The 19,835-nt window shown below is 42.8% G+C and overlaps 2 protein-coding genes across 8 annotated transcripts in view; one reads left to right on the forward strand and one right to left on the reverse strand.

Moving 5' to 3' along the window:
• The window catches only part of LOC120302638 (protein TonB-like), a 60,261-nt gene that overhangs the window by 11,764 nt on the left and 28,662 nt on the right, over positions 1-19,835 (forward strand). The window lies entirely within an intron of this gene.
• On the reverse strand, positions 1,027-19,488 carry CD79B (CD79b molecule). Of its 2 annotated transcripts, XM_039331364.1 has the most exons (6): positions 19,278-19,486; positions 8,779-8,832; positions 7,567-7,851; positions 7,035-7,153; positions 6,579-6,620; positions 1,027-6,065 (listed from the first exon to the last, which is right to left on the reverse strand). In XM_039331364.1, exons 1-6 carry the CDS (start codon positions 19,345-19,347, stop codon positions 5,967-5,969), a joined length of 669 nt encoding a protein of 222 aa, XP_039187298.1. In that variant the 5' UTR covers positions 19,348-19,486; the 3' UTR covers positions 1,027-5,966. The 2 variants fall into 2 exon arrangements, with proteins under 2 accessions (XP_039187298.1, XP_039187299.1); XM_039331365.1 differs by lacking the exon at positions 8,779-8,832 and having other exon boundaries at positions 19,278-19,488.

Below are 19,835 nucleotides of genomic sequence, written 5' to 3' on the forward strand. Positions count from 1 at the left end.
GCAAGCGTGCCTCACTCTTCGGCTTGTTTTCGCTGGAAAAAGCCTTTTCTCAAGCCCCTTCCTGGCGAAAACAAGCTTCCAAAGTGAGCGTGCCTCATTCTTTGGCTCCGTTTTTGCCAGGAAGGGGCTTGAGAAAAGGTCTGCCAGTTTATTGTTGATGTTCCATGTATTTAAAATATATTTATAGGCAAACTACATCTTAGAGAAACCCCATTAAGTGAACCTCCAGGGAATACTTGTTGAAGACTGGGCATAGCAGACTGTGAGAGTAGTAATTTGTGGGGACAATTGCCCTTGCATTTACATTTTCTTTCTACAAAACGATTTCTTGCTTCATAGAATAGAAGAACTGCACAGCATGGAACACGCTAAACAAAATGGCTAATATTATACCAAGATCACCTACTGACTTTGCAGGTTATTTTTCTTAATTAATATATCCTCAACCTTGTTGTATATTTAAAGCCGACAGATTTCTGAGTGTGTACACCACCTACGGAGGGCATCGCTTTTTGTTGGGAATTGCTTATCTCTTCATGGCCCCATTTTTTCTTGATACATCTTTTTTCTCAGTCACTAGGATGACTCATGGAGACCTATACTTCTTGTGTAGATCGGATGCCCCCCCCCCCACATAACAGTCATTTTTGTCAGGAATATGACATACTGAAATTAGACTTTTAACATCTCTGCTATGTTGAAAAAATAGAAAAACTCCAAAGAATGGTCAATTTTGGATGTGTGGGCCTGCTGCTTAGACAATGTTACTTTATAAATGGTATTTTCCTGGTTTGGGGTTATTCAGTTGGCATTGCCCTCCTCTTTATTTCTGCATTGCTTGTCATCTATGCCCGAATTACAGTCAATGCCTTTAGGATAATACCAACTAAAGTCTGCTCTGTGTCTCTAATTGCTGTTTGGAATTACATGACTCTTGATTATTTATGGGCAAACATAGAAGATATTTGTGCAGCAAATACTTCTAATTGTTATGCCTATTACCAGAGTCAGGGTTTTTTGTTTTTGTTTTTGGGATTTTTTTAAAATAGATTTTAGCTTTGACTATCTTTTATACTGTAGTATGTGTTGCTGCCTCTTTTTCCTTCATTTTTTAAAAACAAAATTTACTCCTTCCTGGTTATCTATCTTGACATAGTTGGCATCATTTTTAGTGTTTTGATTATTATATTAGAGATTTTGATTTGTTTCTTCTTACTCAGAGTGCCTGCCCTATACACCGCAACTTTTGTGAAATGTTTTCCACAAGGTTTCTATTCTTTCTGTTCTAAATTAAAACTTCTATGTATTTGGTCCCTGATACTTTTGCTCCAAACACCTTAAGCTTTTGTTTATTGTAATTTTCTTTTTGGTGATGCTGAAAGGGCATATTTTCTTTGCCCTTTAGTATTAAAGGAAGGATTATGAGGGACACATGATATGGATTTTTTTAACTTGTTAACTAACAGTTATTTTGTATTTTAATTTGAGTTATTTTCTCTCTTTTAAAATGATAATCAGGCTTACTACAGACTTCTATGTTGGAAAACTTTTTATCCTATTGCTATATGGATTGATTGATAGCTTTTAACATTCCTAAACTAAAAAGATTAAATTTGCTGGAGATTATCTCCTGATAAGATGGGTCTGGTTTGTCTCACGGTGAACTCCAAACAACCATTTTTCTTACAATTTACACCCCTTCTGACATCAGACTTCATTTTAATGAACATGTGATATTACGAGATGCAAATATGTAACATGTTTGATTACATATAACTGATTTCCTATGCAAAGGGGAGGTAACTTTTATCCTGTCTGATCAACTTTCCTCTTGCATTTTCTTTGTTGTGTTAACTATAAAAAGGAATGTAAGATGGGTCTTGGGACTTTCCCTTTTCATAGGGGGATCCCAGTTTATTAGGGTACCCTAATAAACTGCTTTTAAATGATCTTCTGACTCAGTTGCTTATTGGGAAAGTAAACTGAGGCAGAACTTTAGGGCCAGATTTGGTTATTAGTACTTTAACAGAGGGTTCCCTTGAGATGCAGTCCTTTGTATATATAGAGAAAAGCAATGGAGAGAGCAGACAGTCCTGAAGGCCCCTGTGCTAATTCCCAGATACTAGAGATTATTTTCTTTAGCTTCACCTGTTGATTCCTCCCTGTCAAAAAGCTAACAATCCACCTACAAATATTTTTAATATAGTTAATACAGTTAAATATAATCCATGCAAGCAAAAGGCCTCCATAATATTTAAAAGTTGGAACAGGTTCTGAAACAAAAGTTTAAGAAACATTGAACTAGAGTGAGCTTTGCCACTTAGTTCCATGCCTGAACCTGAAACTAAATAGAAAGCAATATATTTAATCCATTATAGTTATTAAACACAGCCAGATTCTGAGAATGGCTGTTAAGGAGAAGCGCACAGCAGCCTTCTTCAAGACTGTTTGCATAACCTCTCCTGAAGTCAGGCAGTAATAACTTCATAGATCTAGTTCATCACGCCCTTATGTGCCCCCTTGCAGGAACCAAAAGGGTCATAGGAAAGTTTCATGTTAGAAAGCACCTTTTTCATAGATCAAAAGGAATCCCAGTCAATATGGCAAGATGCTGCTTCAATTGCCGTCATGGATTCCACCCATCAGGAATCTGAGCAAATTTATTGTAGAATCTAGCAAATTGACCAGTTCGATTAATCAGACAATCATAATTACTATTTTAAATCTCACTGATTTTATAAGTCTGCTTTAGGTATGATTAAGCCAATATCTTATTCATTTTTTGTATAATTCTTAAACAATTTGTTATTCTTACCCCAAAATATTAGGTAATAATGAAGAATGAAACACAATTGTTTTAATAACTAAATTAAAGATCAAGTTAAGCAGGGTGCAATTATATCCCTTATTTTAGAGGCTTGATAGAGCCTCATCATGTGGGACATAACCTAAGTCTACCTCTGAATGAGTCTAGTACATGTCTCCTTTATACTGGTGGCTGCATTCTGGACCTTTGGCTATGGCCGCTTGCTTATAACTCAGAAGGGATTTTCTGGACAAAGCTGCCAGAGGAAGGAGACACACTGCATACTTACGGTTAAAAAAATGACCCATCTTCTCATACTCATAATGAGCCATGAGTTTAAAGGTTTGGAGAGCAGAACATCTTGTGGCAGTTAGAGCCAACCTTGGTGTAAAAGCCTGGAGTGGGGGTGCGGGAGCAACCATGCAAGGGTCTTATCCCAAGTAGTGACCAAAGGACAGTGCTGAACATTTAAGTTCCTTTCAGCTGGAGCTTCTAAAAATGTACCTTCAGAAAGTGCTGTTGTGGTAGAGCCTGACACCTGACTGAATGAAATCATTGTACAACCTTTTATTATCCATGGATCAACCACATTGGGGGAGGGGGGTGCTTGAAGATTGCAATGAGATTTGGATGATTTGGAGGGTCTTCCTTCCATCCGTATCTTTTTCCTATTTGTTGTTGCAGAATTCAATTTCCATGTGTTTTAAAAAGCAGTGGTCAGAAGAAGCTCCAGGGCCACAATATAGTTGCTGAGGAACTACTGCTTGTTGCTTACCTGGGTCATAGTGGAAGAGATAACACTGAGTCTTCCTATTACTCCATAAAGCTATGACAATTGGCCAGTCTCTTGTCCCTTCTGTAGTTAACTGAGGATTGCAGGGGATTGTAAAACTAAGGTGGGGGAATAGCATTTTCCTATCTGAGATCCCCAGGATACTGCCTTTGCAGTGACTATTGTAACTGTTGGTCATAGATAGCTCTGGCTCTAGCTGGCTCAGGACAACTTAAGTTCTTATAGATACTGGGACATTGGGACAGTGACATTAACTTTTAAATGTAGCTGAATTTGAATCCCAGCTTTGAGATTCATTATAAATCGAAAGATACACAAAGGTAGAAGCAGAGTAGAAAAGGCACAGTAGGCAGAACTGAAACTGAATTATGAAAATTAACATTTTTACTCTCTGGTTTTGTCTATGCATGAGGCTGCTTACCCTACTCCCCCACTTCTCACATCCATTTTCCTTCTCTGAGAAGGTATTTAGCTATGCTTTGTGAAAAAACAGGAAGCAAATGGTTCCAGTCAGTAATTTGCAGAAAAACATACCCAAACAGTATGAAATTGAGCATCCTGTAACAGTTTGTTTATTTATTTATTTATTTTCTTATTTTATTTATGAGACTTATATACCGCTTTAAGTGCAAACACTCTCTAAGCGGTGTACACCAGTAAGCAATGTATATATATATTTACATTGCTCCCAACAATCTGGGTCCTCATTTTACCTACCCCGGAAGGATGGAACGCTGAGTCAACCTTAAAAGGACATTTGGGGCAGTGTCTCGATAATAACTGTTTTATATGTGGAATGTGTTTTATATGTGGAATGTGGCTTCGAATTGCCACTTTCTTGATGTGAAAAGTGTTTAGTGGCAGGGTAACCTTAACAAGTATGAAAGGATAATACAGGTTTAGTTATTGTTTTCTAATGGACTTTTTCTGGTCAAGCAATGGAAAAATGCCTTGCAGCATTTTCGTTCACTGGAAACATTTGATCTGTATGAGGGAACAAGAGACATGTAGGTGTTTCAGAGGAAAGGTTAAATTTGCAAACCATTGCAACACAAGCTCTGTGCAACATTAATACAAAAGGTGGAGCTTGTGTTGTGACATCATAACAAGTCTTTCACTATTTTTATATTGAAAATAGATATATATGCAAACACAGTTGTTCCATTTTGGGAGCAAAATATCTCTGACCAGGTTGATTTTTAGCAAAGCATCTATACTTGCCAAAAATGACTAGGTCTCTACTTCAAAAAGTGTTTTTTTAAAAATATTTTTGTTTTCAAAATGCAACCTCTGAAGGTCTTCCCATTGACAGATGTGTTCACCCAAGAATAAAAATCTCTGCAGTTCTTACTATACATCATTCTTCCAATCTGGTGCTTTCCAGATGTGTTTGAAATAAACTCTTGTGATCTTCACCCAGCTTTGGCAATTGGCCATGCTGATCGTTTAAAATCAGCCTAGCTGGAGGGCACCTGGAGCTGTTATAGACCAAAGAGACAATTATTTACAAGTAATTCTGTTGTTCAGATGGAAAAGTTTATTCCTAAGGTTGGTTATGCATATTAAGCTAAAAATGTTACATTTTCAGATTTCTGTAATGTAGACATTAGAAAACACACAATGCTTGCATACATTTTTTTCATGTTCCCGAAACAAAGAAGTAATATGCTGTCAAAATTTTAAAAAATATTAAACTTTTTATTATTTTGAAAAGTTTAACAAATATATTTGAAATTCTTTCATAAGGATGCTAGAAATATTTTTTTAACGTGAGCCTAAGGAAGAAAAATCTTAACTGCAAAACTATAAATCTCAGTAGGAAACATTATGTTTTATAGCTAATATATTCCAGATATTTTCACCACAGCCATCTTGGTAAGGAATTTTGGAAGCAGTAGTCCTGCTCCCAGACAATCTGGAGTCTCCTGGGTTAAAGAAATTGAAGTAATGTGATGTTATATCAGATTCAATCTTTTGCTGCCTAGCAAGTTATGAGTGAGAGTGGGAAACCAATTAAGAAGGTGTCATTTGGGGAAGGAAATATAGAGCAAACTCAAGCCAGAAAGCCCATCTACTCACACATTCATTTCTCTTCTCAGCTCTTTCTGCTTTCATTTTTATGATGTGCCTCAAATTGCCTGTCTTCTCCCTTCTCCCCATTTGTATGTCCTTGACTCAACTGTCCCAGGGAATCTGGAGAGTGTGAATACTGCTTTTTAGTAGTTTCTAGCAGATCAGCCGCAAGCAAGAAATAAGCATATTTTTAAAGCTTCTCTAGAGTGGAATTTTTATAGTGGAACCTGGTTGCCCCAGGAATTGGTGCTCCTTTGGTTAAGTCAACTGTGGCCGACCAAGCTGCTAGCCTTTTCATTCTTCACATGGATGTTCCCCCAAATCCCACTTCTCTGGTCTGTCTTGGTAAGCACCAATGTCTTCATACGTATCAGCTAGTTCAACCGTCAGCCCCTGTTGAAGAACAAAAATGGAATCAGCCTATGAATGGAAAGTATCAGCAGTGCTTTGTTGGGGGGGGGGGTAGAAATATGCTGTCCAACTCAATTTTGTTGTTTCTGCATGCCAGTAAAAGAACTGCTTAAAAATGTCCTATGGGTACATAAAAGGAATTCTCTTCAATGAAATAAAAAGCCCATCTAGTCTAGTTCTTGACTGGTGGGCTGTTCAACCAGAAGTCAAAAATGAAAGAAGCTGACTTGTACAGTATTGAGTTAGATCCATAATCCATCCAAGATAAAATTATTTATTTTAACTGGTGATGGCTCCCCAGAGTTCCACATAGGTTTTTTCCCAAGCCCCACCTGGAGAAGAGGAGAATTGAACATTTCTGCATATAAATTAGAGACTTCTCCATGGCTGGCTACAATCCTCTGGCTTGAAGACGATAGGCCAGTATGGAGTATGAAGAAAAATCCATACATTTTTATGTGGTTAAGACCAAGAATCTCTCACTCTGAAGCTTACCTCGTAAGTATGTTCTTCCCCAGAGGCATCTTTTCTGTCACTCTAAAATGACATAGAGATATATAATCAAACTTCAATTAACCTGATATTTTTTCCTGATAATCACTTGAGACCCATTGGTTAAGCATTCCTAGTCCTTTTTTATTATTATTTCTTGCTGAGCTTATTTATCTGGAATCCACTGTTACAGAAGAGAAGGTCTGAGAATAAGAAGGTGCACCCTCAGATGCTTACTAATGGCATTTCCTTGAGGTTGAGTCTGCAGATTCCCCAGATTCCATTTTGAGAAAGCAGTCCCACTGCTTTCCCAAGTATATTCCTGCAGTGCTTCAATATGCCCCAAAGCCCCTCCCTTATTCAGGGAGAAGCCAAAAACATATCAAAGATCACGGTTATAGTCTAGTGGTCAGTCAAGACCCCAACTGAACTGCTATTATGAAGGTCCCATTCACTCACCTTCCCTTGGGTTAGGAAGACAGGCATGCTCACAAAAAGGACAAGAAGAATTGTCTGGATTACGATGATAGCATCTTTCACATTGTGCCGACTCTGCACTTGCTCATAGGTACTGATACCTTTAAAACAACAAGAGGAGCCCTCCTGACTTCTCAGTTTTGCTTGTCATAAAGAGATTGTGTACCCCACTGCCCTAGGACTACATTGACAGAAATACTCAATTTTGATCATTATTTTCATTTACATCTTTGAAATGAAAATAGTCTTATATTGCATGCAGGACAGTATTCAGATCCTGTGATGTGGTTTAGGTACCGCATGTGTGTACCTAAATATCCTTAGCTTGTATAGCATTGCATCTCTAGCTAAGACAGGCTGCCAGTATGAACTGACAGAGTCCCAGATATTAGCTGGTATATTTTTCTCTGGGAATAGAATGTATGGCCTTTTGTCCAAGATGTATTTTCCATAGATAGCAATACCCAAGCATATACCATCAGAGAGGGCAGTATTTAGAAGATTAAAGATTTACCCATGACTTTGAGTTCTGTACCACAGGAGGGCTTCAATGAGTCCTTGATCATACAATAGTAGATACCATTGTCGGTGTGCTGGAGTTTGTTGATCTGCATCATTACCATTGAAGTATTTGTAGTCACATGGACTCTGGAACTGTTCATAATCTCCTGGTATTTGTCCTGCTCAGTCTTTTTATACCAACTTGCCAGAGAGCCAAAAGAACAGCTAAGGGAAATTCGAGCCCCGCCTCTTGCAGCAATGAAACGTGTATTTATCACATTCATGAAAGTGGTTGTATCTGTGTAAAAGAAGAAAAACCCACAGTAAAGATAGAAAGATAGAGCACAGGATGGAAAAGAAGGGTAAATATCTTTACTGGACTTTCTACCAATCTTCCTCAGATAGGTTCCCTCTAGAAATGCTGGGCTAATCACACACAGCCAGTATCTGGACCATGCTAGACCAGGAAGATAGATTGCTCTAAATAAGCTATTAAAGCAAGTATCAAGTTCCAACTAATTCCTGACTAGAGGAATGAATTTGTCAATTCTTCACTGGAGGTGCAGAGCTGTTCTTTTCTGGGTAGGTCTTTGTATCCTTGAAAGCTTCATGACAAATAGTTATGCAATAGGTGAAGACTTCCCAACACCCTTGGAGAGTTCCAGAGTGGGGAAACCTAGTTTTGATTGGGATACATATTTGGTTCGTGTCTTCATTCATCTACAGAGCACAATAGATTAGGATTCCTAACCTATTTTGCTTTGTCTTCACCATTGGGCTGAAACTGACAGATGGAACAGGGAACTGGATAAGGTCAGGCACTGGCTGGTCCTTTCTCAGTTCAGGCTGGCTTTTTGGGATTTGAAAGGCTCATTCTCTTACAGAGTTCAAGTCTCTGGATGAAAAGGTAACCAGATGTGGGAGTGAAGGTATTGACAGCTTTTTAATTAAACACAATCCAGGTGAAAACACAATCCTTGGATTGGTCCATGGACAAACAGCCAAAGTTCCATAAGGCACCCAGTGACGTGATATAAATGTGAAGATTGGATTGTTTTGCAGAAGCTAAATTGTTCCAAAAATAGCAGCCATACAGCTCTAATTGCGCTCAAAACCTGGCAATTTTACAAGTGACAAGTAACACAACCTTGGAAAAAAGATTATTGCAAGGGAATTTCAGAAATAGGAACTGAAAGGCAATATTATCTTGAAAGTACACATATACCTTGTTTTTGAGAAATGTTATTTCTTTCACTAGAAGCTTTGGTGATTGTCATACCTGGGGAAAGAGAAAAAATGGTTTGAAAAAGAACCAGTTTATCTCTTCAACTAAAATTGAAATGGGGGCTGTTTGATTTTCTTTCTGTCTTCTGTTCCTTCAAGTAGAATGATCTAAACAAATGGAGAAAAAAAAATCAAGCAACATTTCCCTCTCCCAAATTCACTTCTATAAATTTTGATGTTGGATATGCTTTCAATAATCTTTAGGTGTGTAAATGATTTGGATATTTTGAACTACTTGAAATTGCTTGTCAGCAAAACAACGGAAAACCTGTAATGCACTCATTGGCGGCAGAATCAGCAAACAAAGCTAGCAGAGCCTTTCCTGATTTGAATCCAACTTCTTTGGAGCATGGGGTTGAAATATATTGAGGTGTAACACTATTTTAATGAGGGCCATCTTGTATAAATGAGGAACCTGTGTAACGCATGACAACAAGTGATCATTTTGGAAAGTTGTGGCCAGGCCTTATGTAGGCAGATGTCTCTGTGGAAACCAGGGGTCTGGCATCTTCTGCCACCCAAATCAAAATAGTCATTGAGGACCTGGAAGTGACTAGCAATCTGTCTGTAGTAGTCTAACGGGGTCAAGAGATTCTAGGTAGGCCACCACCCCTGACCATATCTCCTGCTGCATCTAAGATGAGATCCATGGGAAATATTGTGCTGGGAGAAGCCCCACTTTAAAACTAGAACTGCTGAAAATGCCATAAGTTGCCGCCTCTGTGAATGGAGAATGATAGGAAGGCAAACCTCATGAAGGCACTCATATAAAAGCTCTCATCAGGGCATAGTGAGGGGATGTGAGGATGAATCTTCGACCATATACGTTTTTTACTAGTTGGGAAAGCCAGTCCCTGTAATGTGCAAGCCTTAATTTATGACTTAGTGCACTATGTAGACCAAGATCAAGGCTTTCTAATAAAAAACATAGTGCCTGCTTGACATCTACCTACATTCTGCTGCAGGGTAGCTGGCTGGTTATTCAGGACTTCTCTACTTGTCATGGGCTTTCTGTAATCCCAGTTCATAGTCAAGGCCAGGTGATCTCAGGTTTTTCTGAACCACCAAAGCTGAAGTGGTATTTTCCATGTTTTCTGAAATAAGCATTGCTATTAACATGATGTTTCATATGTACCTTGGGGATAACTGAACTGATGATACAAAAAGGGGGTGAAGGTTTGGTGTCTATCTGGGTACATTCTCCAGCATGATTGGATGGAAAATTCACAAGTGGGTTGTCTTAATCTTCCTGCTCCAATAAGACTAAGTCTGAAGTGTAGCTACGCCTCTGCTGTGCAAGAGCACCCCAATTTTAGACTTAATCTCTTGCTCAACAGACACATATTTGGTTACTCAGATTACCAGCAAGTTGTAAAAATCCCTGCGGATTTTCCTTCCTTTCATTCTGAACTTTAGTTAATATAATCAAAAAAAGGGGAAAATTGATTGGCATTTTTCCTTTCTGGCCAGGAAATCCTACTTGGTAGGGCTTTCCTGCAGGCAGTTGCCTGCCAAAATTGGGACTGCTCTACCTCACGCAAACTGTTCTTCCTTCAATTTAGTACATTACAGGGCCATTAATGGCCGAATCGCTCAACTTACCCAGCTGGCCAGCTCAGAGCCCTAGAGCCTTCTGAGCGATCAGGCAGCAGTGGCTAAGCTGAGGGGAGGCAGCTCGGCTTTTCCAGATGCCCTCCCTTGCATTTCTCCACTGACCCGGCTGGGACACAGTAAGAGAAAACAATCGGGGGGCTCCACAGGAGCTCCACAGGAGCGCCAGACAACTGATTGGTGCGGAGCGAAGATCAGCGATCAGGGCGAGATTCTAGTCAACTCGGGCGGCATTTTTAGGCGCGAAAATCACGCGGCCGCCATTTTTTACCGTTGCAGCTTCAGTGGTTTCACTGACAGCAAACTCATCGCAAGCGAGGCGCGGCCACCATTTTGGGTGTGGCTCACCAGCTAGGGTCTTCCCCAGCCTCAGAGCTCCAGTGACCATTACTTTTGGCATGCTTGAATCATGGCCGCCATTTTGATAGCTGTGCCTCCCAGAGATCTTCTCCTTGCTGCCTGGGCATTCAATTTGGTACTTGGGGAGGGTAAGCTCATCCCTATAAGGACGCATTGCATCACCGCTCTACCCCCACTACCCCCTCCTTATCTGATTCTTCACTATCCCTCGGAATTTGGTATTTCTAGAGGGAGGTAGCCTCTTCGTGGTCACTTAGAGCACTGGGGGGAGCGCTACAACACTGAAATTGGATTTGTCAAGGGGCCTGTGGTTTCAGACTTCAGTGGAAGCAATAGCCAGGGTAATCCTAATCCAAAAATCACATTTCAAGGGGAATTGCCCAGTTAGCATGGCAGATAATTCCCTTCCCCAGACTTCATAGGACAATACTGACTCCCCCGCCAGGAAAAAACACAAGTCCTCCTCTATGGAGGCGGCAGGGAAGGTCACAGCAAAGGCCAGGGCTCAGTCCTCTAAAAAGCCTAGGACAGCTGAGGAGGGCAAGAGGTGCCATCAGACCCTGGAGGGAGAAATTTCCAGGGCAAGGGACTTCAGGTGAAGCGTATAACATTACTCCACCTGTAAATTCATTATTTGAGCCCCAGTCAGTCCCTTGTAATTTGGCCCCAGGAGTCTGGTCTCCCCCAAGGGAGGCAACACAGGTAGACCCCCTTGACTCAGGGATAAACCTAGAAGTCCATAGGGGTGCGGCCCAGGACATGTCCCTATTGGGGCCGCAAGCTACCTTTACGCCTACTGCAGCAGGGCTCCGCCCCCCGAACCACAGGCAGTATGTCCTGACCAGTTTCAGGCTATGTTGACTCAAGCCTTCGCCCAATTCATGGCCTCATCAGTCTGCCAACAACCTCAACAAGCCTCCGCAGCACCTTCTTAACAATTCCTTCAAGGAACGCCTGACCACACCCAGGAGGTTTCCTCAGAATCAGATTCTGCAGAATTCGATGCTTCAGGGCTGCTCCTGTCGGACGATGAGGATGCCTCACCTCCAGACCCGGCTGCCTCTGCTGGTCTTTTTGATCAATCCCTCTTCAGTTCATTGCTGCTCAAGGCTTGCACTGCAGCCAACATCACCCCGGAGCAGGAGGCCCAGCCAAAGCCTTCAACATCCAAGGACTCCAATCCTCTTTATGCTGAACCGGTGGTACCACAAAAATATGTTCCCTATCCCCTCTTCTTCCGCAACACAGTGCAGAAGCAGTGGGGAAATCTGGGGTCTATCCCCAATCTGGGGACTTCAGAAAAAAACTTATTTAATGTGGCCCCCTCTTTTGCCTCTTTGCTGGAGGTCCCTCTGATTGACAAACCACTAAACTCTCTTTTTTCCAACTCTAATATTCCAGGGGACATGCTGAAGCACTCAAGGCAGAGGACAAAAAGTTTGAAGCTGCCTTGCGCAGATAATAATAATAATAATAATAATAATAATAATAATAATAATAATAATAATAATAATAATAATAATAATAATAAAGTCCAACCCCCTGCTCAGGCAGGAACCCCACACCATCACATCAGGCTTCAGCTTGGGCAATCAAGGCCTCTACATCCATGGCCTTCTTCGCTCGGGCCTCCATCTTGTGGCTCTGTGAACTCCAGGATATGATCCCTCCCAACCAGGTTTGTGTTCATCAGAACCTGGGTAAGTTGGTGGCCACATCCCAGTATATGGCTGAAGTCTCCCTCCATGCCGCAAGATACTCTTCGCGAGGGATAGCAGCAGACATTTCAGCTCGTAGACTTTTGTGGCTCAAGAACTGGCGGGTGGACCTAAAGGCTAAGTGGCGCCTGGCTACTAAGCCTTACACTGGGGGACATCTCTATGGCAAAACCCTCAACCCTTACTTGGTGGAGGGCAAGGGCAAATGCAAGACTCTTATAAACACCAGTAAGAAGGGGGACAAGCGACCAGGGGGGCGGGGCTTCACAAAATTATTATCACAGGCAGTCCTTTCAGGCAGCCTCAAACTGGGACTGGCCCCAGACCTCTCACCCTTTCTACCAAAGGTCGGAGTGCTAACAGGACCGTCCCGCATCCAGACCAAGGCCACAATTCCAGTCCAAACGGCCCTTTTGAGGCTCAGGAGGATGCCCTTTCAAATGAGTTAAGTGACTCCAAGGGCACTCCGCCCATAGGCGGTCGACTGTCCCTTTACTCTGACGTATGGGCAGCCACCACCACGACTCATGGGTGTTGAACACCATAGCTCAAGGTCTAATGCTGGAATTTTGGTCCAGTCCACCGGAACATTTTCGGTCTTGCCCCACCCCCACAAACAAGAACAGAGCGGACCTCATGTCAGAGGCCATCTTATACAGATACGGAAGATAGAACCAGTACCGGAAGACCAGAAGGGACGGGGGTTTTACTCCACTCTTTTTGTCGTTCCGAAGTCTTCGGGGGGCTGGAGGGCAATTTTAGATTTAAAGGGTCTAAATTACTATCTCATGTATAGGAAGTTCAAGATGCAGTCGCTACAATCGATCCTAGCCAGCATCAGAAAAGGGGACTTCCTGACATCAATAGACCTAATAGAGGCATACTTACACATTCCTATTCTCCCGGGGCATCGCAAATTTCTCAGATTTTGTTATGCCCACCAGCACTATCAACACAGGGCCCTTACATTCGGTCTTCCTCAGCGCCCAGGGTGTTTACAAAGATATTGACAGTGCTAGCTGCCCACCTGAGACAGATCCCGAAAAGAGTTCAGTGCTATCTGGACGACATACTGATACAGTCCCCCTCCCTCCAGCTAGCTCAGTCAGATCTTGCCCTCACCATCAGGACCTTTCAGGAGCACGGGTTTTCTGTCAACTTTCAGAAAAGTCATACAGTGCCCTCAACCCGTCTCCTGCATCTAGGGGCAGTCATAGATATGAACAATTGCACGGTCTATCTGTCACAGGACCGATGGGACAGCATACGGGCCCTAGTTCACCGGATCTGGAGGGAGAGGGTGGTCATCCTAGCTTTGTTGTCATAACTCCTGGGGAAGATGGTGTCCTGTATACAAATCGCCCCTTGGGCACGTCTTCACACCAGGGAGCTGCAGTGGCTTCTACTTCCATTCCAGAGGCTACGCATCAGTGCTTCCAACCAGAAGGTTTGAGTTCCGTGTCTGGCATTGAACTCCCTTCAATGGTGGGCCTCTCCAGCAATGTCAGGGGAGTTGAACAGAGTTCAAGGAGCCTGCCAGAATTACTATGACCATGGATGCCAGCCTCTTTGGCTGGGGAGCGCATCTCCAGTCTCAATGGGCTCAGGGTCAGTGGTCCCAAGGGGAGTTGAAAAACAACATAAACTGGCTGGAACTCAGGGCCATATATCTGGCCTTACACCACTTCAGCAGCGGGACAACTTGTCCTGGTGTTCACAGACAACATTGCTGCAAAGGCCCACATGAACAGACAAAGGGGGACCAGGTCCAGGCTTCTCATGGAGGAGGCCCTCTTGGGCAGAGAACAATCTTGCCTCCATCAGGGTGGAATATATCTCCAGAGTGGCCAACCAGCAGGCGGACTCATTGAGCAGATCAACTGTGGACCACGTCCAATGGCGCCTGGACCCGGGATTATTCAGGGAGATCGTGGACAGGTTTGATCCCCCAACCTTAGACCCCTTTGCCTCCCCGTCAATTCCCAACTTCTGAGATTCTTTTCCAGGTTCCTGTTTCCGACAGCAGAAGGGACGGATGCCCTCCGCAGTCCCTGACCCAAGGAGCTGTTGTACACCTTTCCTCCCTTACCACTCCTTCCCGGAACAATCCGCAAGATCCTACATGAATGGGCAGAGGTCATTCTGATTGCACCACATTGGATGAGACATCCGTGGTTCGCCGACCTGGTAGAGCTCTCCATCTCCACCTACCCCCCCATGGAGGATCCCCACAGGTCATATTACCCTGGCTCAAGGAGTACTTCAGCATCCAGACCCATGGTGGCTCCAACTTACCGTTTGGCACATGAGAGGCCTTGACCCGAGACTCATATTCGTCGAGGGTGATTGCCATGATTCAGCAATCCAGTCACCCCTCAACGAATAGAATCTATGATGCCACATAGAGGAACTTCTGTACCTGGTGCTCTGGTCATAAAGTGGAACTCTCAGACATCTCTGTTCCGATTGTTTTGGAATTCCTGATGGATGGGTTGGACAAGGGGCTATCCCCGAGCACCATTCGCAGACAAGTTGCAGCTCTATCCACAGTACTCCTGTGCCACACTTCCGCTCTCCTGGTACACCACCCTACAGTGTGTTCCTTTTTAAAGGGAGCGACTAATGCCAGGCCACCAGCGGTTCACCGATATCCTTCTTGGGACCTACACTGGGTCTTACAGGCCCTCATCTCATCACCTTTCGAGCCCATTCATTCATGCTCTCTTAAACTGTTGTCCATGAAGGTGGCCTTTCTCGTAGCAGTCACGTTGGCCAGACGAATTTCAGAACTGGCCACTTTCTCCATCAGAGAGGATCTGTGCATCTTCCATGCAGACAGGGTGACCCTCAGACTAGATCCTTCCTTTATCCCCAAGGTCAGTTTGTTGTACCATAAGTCCCAGGAGGTGGTTTTACCAAATTTCTGTCCTAACCCTTCCCATGATCTCAAGAAACGGTGACATACTCTGGATGTTCGCAGGGCCCTGCGACGTTACATCAAATGGACTTCGGCTTTCCGTAAATCTGAGGAATTGTTTGTTTCATTTCAACCTTCCTCTGTGGGTAAGAAGGTCTGTTCCTCAATGATAGGGAGATGGATTAGGGCTTGCATCACCCTAGCATACCGGTCACAATCATTGACTGTTCCTGGACACATCACGGCCCATTCCAGTTGTGGCGCCGCTACATTGGCAGCCTGAGAGACCCAGGCGCCTATCGGGGAAATCTATAGGGCGGTGACATGGTCCTCACCTTCATCTTTTGTTAGGCACTACAAAATTGACAAATATGCCTCCTCAGATGCCTCATTTGGTCGCAGGGTATTGCAACATGAAATATCAACCAGCGGGACCCAGGCCCAAACTATTTTCCCTCCTTAGGGACAACAGGGCTTTGGTATGTCCCACTTATGGATTCTCCATCCAATCATGCTGGAGAAGGGGCATTGTCTTACCTGAGCCTCTTTTCTCAGCATAATGATGGAGAATCCACTCCCTCCCTTTTAGAGTCAGTTTGGCCCTGGTCCAGTGTAACGAAAGCACACGTGTTGGACTAACATCTCTGTCTTGCCTTAGTCTCAAACTGGGGTGCTCTTGCACAGCAGAGGCATAGGTACACTTCAGACTTAGTCTTATTGGAGCAGGAAGATTAAGACAACCCACTTGTGGATTCTCCATCATCATGCTGAGAAAAGGCATTCAGGTAAGACAACGCCCCTTCTCTGAAGTGGCTAATGGGGTTGTCACATGGTGGGGAGAGTGTGCTTGAAATCATAGTTCCTCTTTCATCCCAGGTTCTCTACATGGTATGTTGTCAGCCCAGTTAACAGATCACACATGTGGTGGCTGCTAAAACAGGAGATCAACTATCAGCCGGTCAAGCACATTAGTGGGCTGGTTAACTTTCCTCCAATTTTTCCACTTCAGTCCTTGCTACTTCAACCTTCATTGTCATGAACAGAGGAACTGGGTCAGCAAATCTTCAGGGGTGGCAGCAGCTTTTTCAGGGATACGGGAGATGTCCTCCCTATAGCTCAGATGCTGCAGGCAACTCAGGAAATTGGCAGATGCTGAGGAGGGGGCGGGCTCAGTAGAACTGAATAGTACTTCTTATGAAGTTTGGCCACCCATACAGGTTTCAGCAGTAGAAGCACAATACTGAATGTCCTGCCTCTCAGCCCCCACTGATAGGCAGTGCACAAGAGCAAAAGCACACAATAGGGCAATTTTATTATTGACAACTCAACCCCCAGCCATTCCATAGACATTTGCATCACCTAATACTTGAGATCAGGTGGCTGTCTGAGTTATATCTAGAAGATTTAAGGAAAGCTGGGGAGGACAGTCTCTCTTACTCAACTGAATAACATCCAATTAGCTTCTGACAGTCAGCTAAATCCTCCACTTTTATCCATTTGTCAGAACCTGCATCTTCTCTTAGCCCCCAAAGGGCAATTGGATGTTTTTTCTCATGGATGAGAAAACCCACCAGTCTCTGCCCCTTAACTTGCCTTGCACAGTTTCCCTTCTTGCTCCTGAAATGGATTGCATCCTACTGACATAGTTGTGCCTCTCATGAGGACAGCATGTTAAACTGGCTGACTGGATGTGCTGCCCTGAGAAAAGCAAGTGGCAGAGATTAAGTGAAATCTGAATCCAAAACCGAGGACCTTAGTCTGCAAGAAAGTTTTGCAGACTAGAGTATTCATACCTTTAAAGATAAGAGACCCTCTAATCCAGTGATGGTGAACCTTTTAGAGACCGAGTGCCTAAGCTGCAACCCAAAACCCATTTATGCATTGTCAGGTACTGGGTGGGTATGGCCCATTGGGTGGGTGTGGCCCATTGGGTGGGAATGGCTATGGTGGTAATGGCAGACTGAGTGGGACTAAAAAGTTCAATCAATCAATTCCAACTTTGCAAGATCTTTTTTTTTCCTGCGAGAAGTTGAAATTGACTGATTGAACCTTTTTTTTTGTACATGGCGGTGTAGGCCTAAAGCGAAAAGGTTTTATAAAACCCAGCTGATGGCCTAGGACTGCGGTGACGGCGCGTGTGCCCACAGAGAGGGCTCTGAGTGCTGCCTCTGGCACCCGTGCCATAGGTTTGCCACCACTGCTCTAATCTATCCCTTCGCACTCCTGACTTTCTCTGTTTTCAAGACTCACGGCATATTGCCCACTATGGTACATTTGCAAATTGTACTTTCTTAACCATGATTTACTGATAAACTATAACTAACTGGATTCATTGCATATGTTAAGTCAAATCCAACTAGCTATATTATGGCTTAATATGCCCTGAAAACCTAGCCGTTGACTGGGTTCATGCCTCATGCTAAGCCATAATGTTATTTGATTTTGTCTTAGTGTCCTGGGTGAACCCAACAATTGTGGTTTATTCAATAATCCATGATAAAGTAGAACATGAGTTAGTGTAATGTGTGAATCTATTTCATAACAATCTTTCTAAAAGAGTGTATTCTTTCCACAGGATAACTATTTTTTAAAATATTACAGGAAACAATATAATAATGTTTACCTTTTTACTTCTTGTTATTTGACCGTGCTTTAGGCATGCATTTTCAGTTCAAGTTGGAGGGGTTAAAGATTGCATCCTTTTTATAATTAATTTCTGCCCAGGGAAATGAAATCTGGTCAATCCTATTTGTGCATTTACTAAAAGGTAAAATGTGAAATGCCGGGTAGCTTGAGTCCAATATTATTAGGCTGAAATGCAAGGCTTACTGGAAGGAAACTCCTTTGCACTTAAAAAAAGCTTACTTCTGAGAAGTCATAGCTAGGATTGCATTGTGGAGTTCCTGTACACACCATGATAGAAAAGATGATGCAAAAGAAAGTTTCCCATTTTAGAAAGCAAACACTAACGTGTCAGCTTCTCTCCACATTCAAAGCAGCTGGACAGGAAATGTTGCTGTTCTTGTAACACAGCTCAATGAACACAATTTTCTTTCCTGTTTCTGTGAAATTTCCCCTGAACAATTCTGAGGGAGGGAGTAGGAGGATGAAGAAGGTCCTGGGCTCCCTCTTAGATATTTCCATCTCCCACTGAAATCCCCACTATCTCTACTATCAAGAAAAGACCATCCTGTCTTTGTAGAATGTGGTTTCAGATGTTTGATGGCAGTTCTGTAAAACTTCATTTCTAAAATAAAACGTGCTCAGTAACTTAGAGGATGCCATTACCTCTTATTTGTTATCATATTGCTTTTATTGAATTTGCAGCAGAATTTTCTGCTGATCCCTCTGTTAATCTAGTTTTATTTCTAGCCCCTCCCATTCCCTCTTTTGTACCTTCTCCCTCTAATCTTGCAGAATAACTGGAAAACCACCCTCTGCTTCTTCCAGCTGAGTTTCAGGTTATGCACCTTGTTTATTTATAAAACAGATCTTCACCTGAGATCCAATTCTCAGCCTACTATGAATTCAGACCAGCCTTCTCACATGGTATCCTCTTCATGCCTTAACTATACCAATCTTAGTCAACTTGGCAGCATGGAAATTCTAGTGCTAGCATCTGAATGGCATCAGTTTAGAAAACCCAATAAACATAGTTTTTATTTATTTGTTTGCTTATTTAGGCCCTATCACTCAATCCAAAAGACAACCAAATTAAGCTCATGAAAGAGGGGAGAAAACACTTAAAAACAACAACAACCATCATTAAACTGCCTAGGACTTTAAATCATCTTAATCAATGGATTTAGCTGAAGGAGATGGAAGAAGCCATACCTGTGACTACAAGCAAGAGCCCCAGGGTGGCCCCAAAGTCCCTGCAAATCCAGAAAGAAGAAGCTGCCATAGCTGAGCAAAAGCTGAGATGGAAAGAATGTGTCTTGGATTGGACTCAGTCGGAGCTTCCGAAAAAGACCTTCAGCCCTCAGTTTCTTCTTTCTTTTGACAAAGGCTGAGGTTCCTGGGCTGAGCTCTTGTTTCCTGCCCATGCAGATTCAGCGGGTAAGAGGCAGTCCCTCGGGTGACCTGTGGGCAAGGGAAGCTTTGAACAGGGTGCAGCCAGTCACATGACAGGGGTGCTGAGCAGTTTGATTGGCAAGAGCTGTACTTAGTGACTGGGTCTCACATGGAAAGTGGAGAAAGTTATTCTTGTTTGCCATTCTTTCTCTTGTTAGGGATATTGTGCTTTGAATTATTTTATTTTTATTTATACCATGCTGTTCCTTTCCAAAGACTCCAGAACACTATATGGAAGAAAATCACAACTAAGAACAATAACCAACAGTAAAAATGAGAACAGTAATTGAGTACAATAGTTGAAAATGATTTATTATG

This window comes from Crotalus tigris, unplaced genomic scaffold, assembly GCF_016545835.1.
Source record: "Crotalus tigris isolate CLP2741 ecotype Arizona unplaced genomic scaffold, ASM1654583v1 scf7180000024437.13266115, whole genome shotgun sequence".
Taxonomy (NCBI): Eukaryota; Metazoa; Chordata; class Lepidosauria; order Squamata; family Viperidae; genus Crotalus; species Crotalus tigris.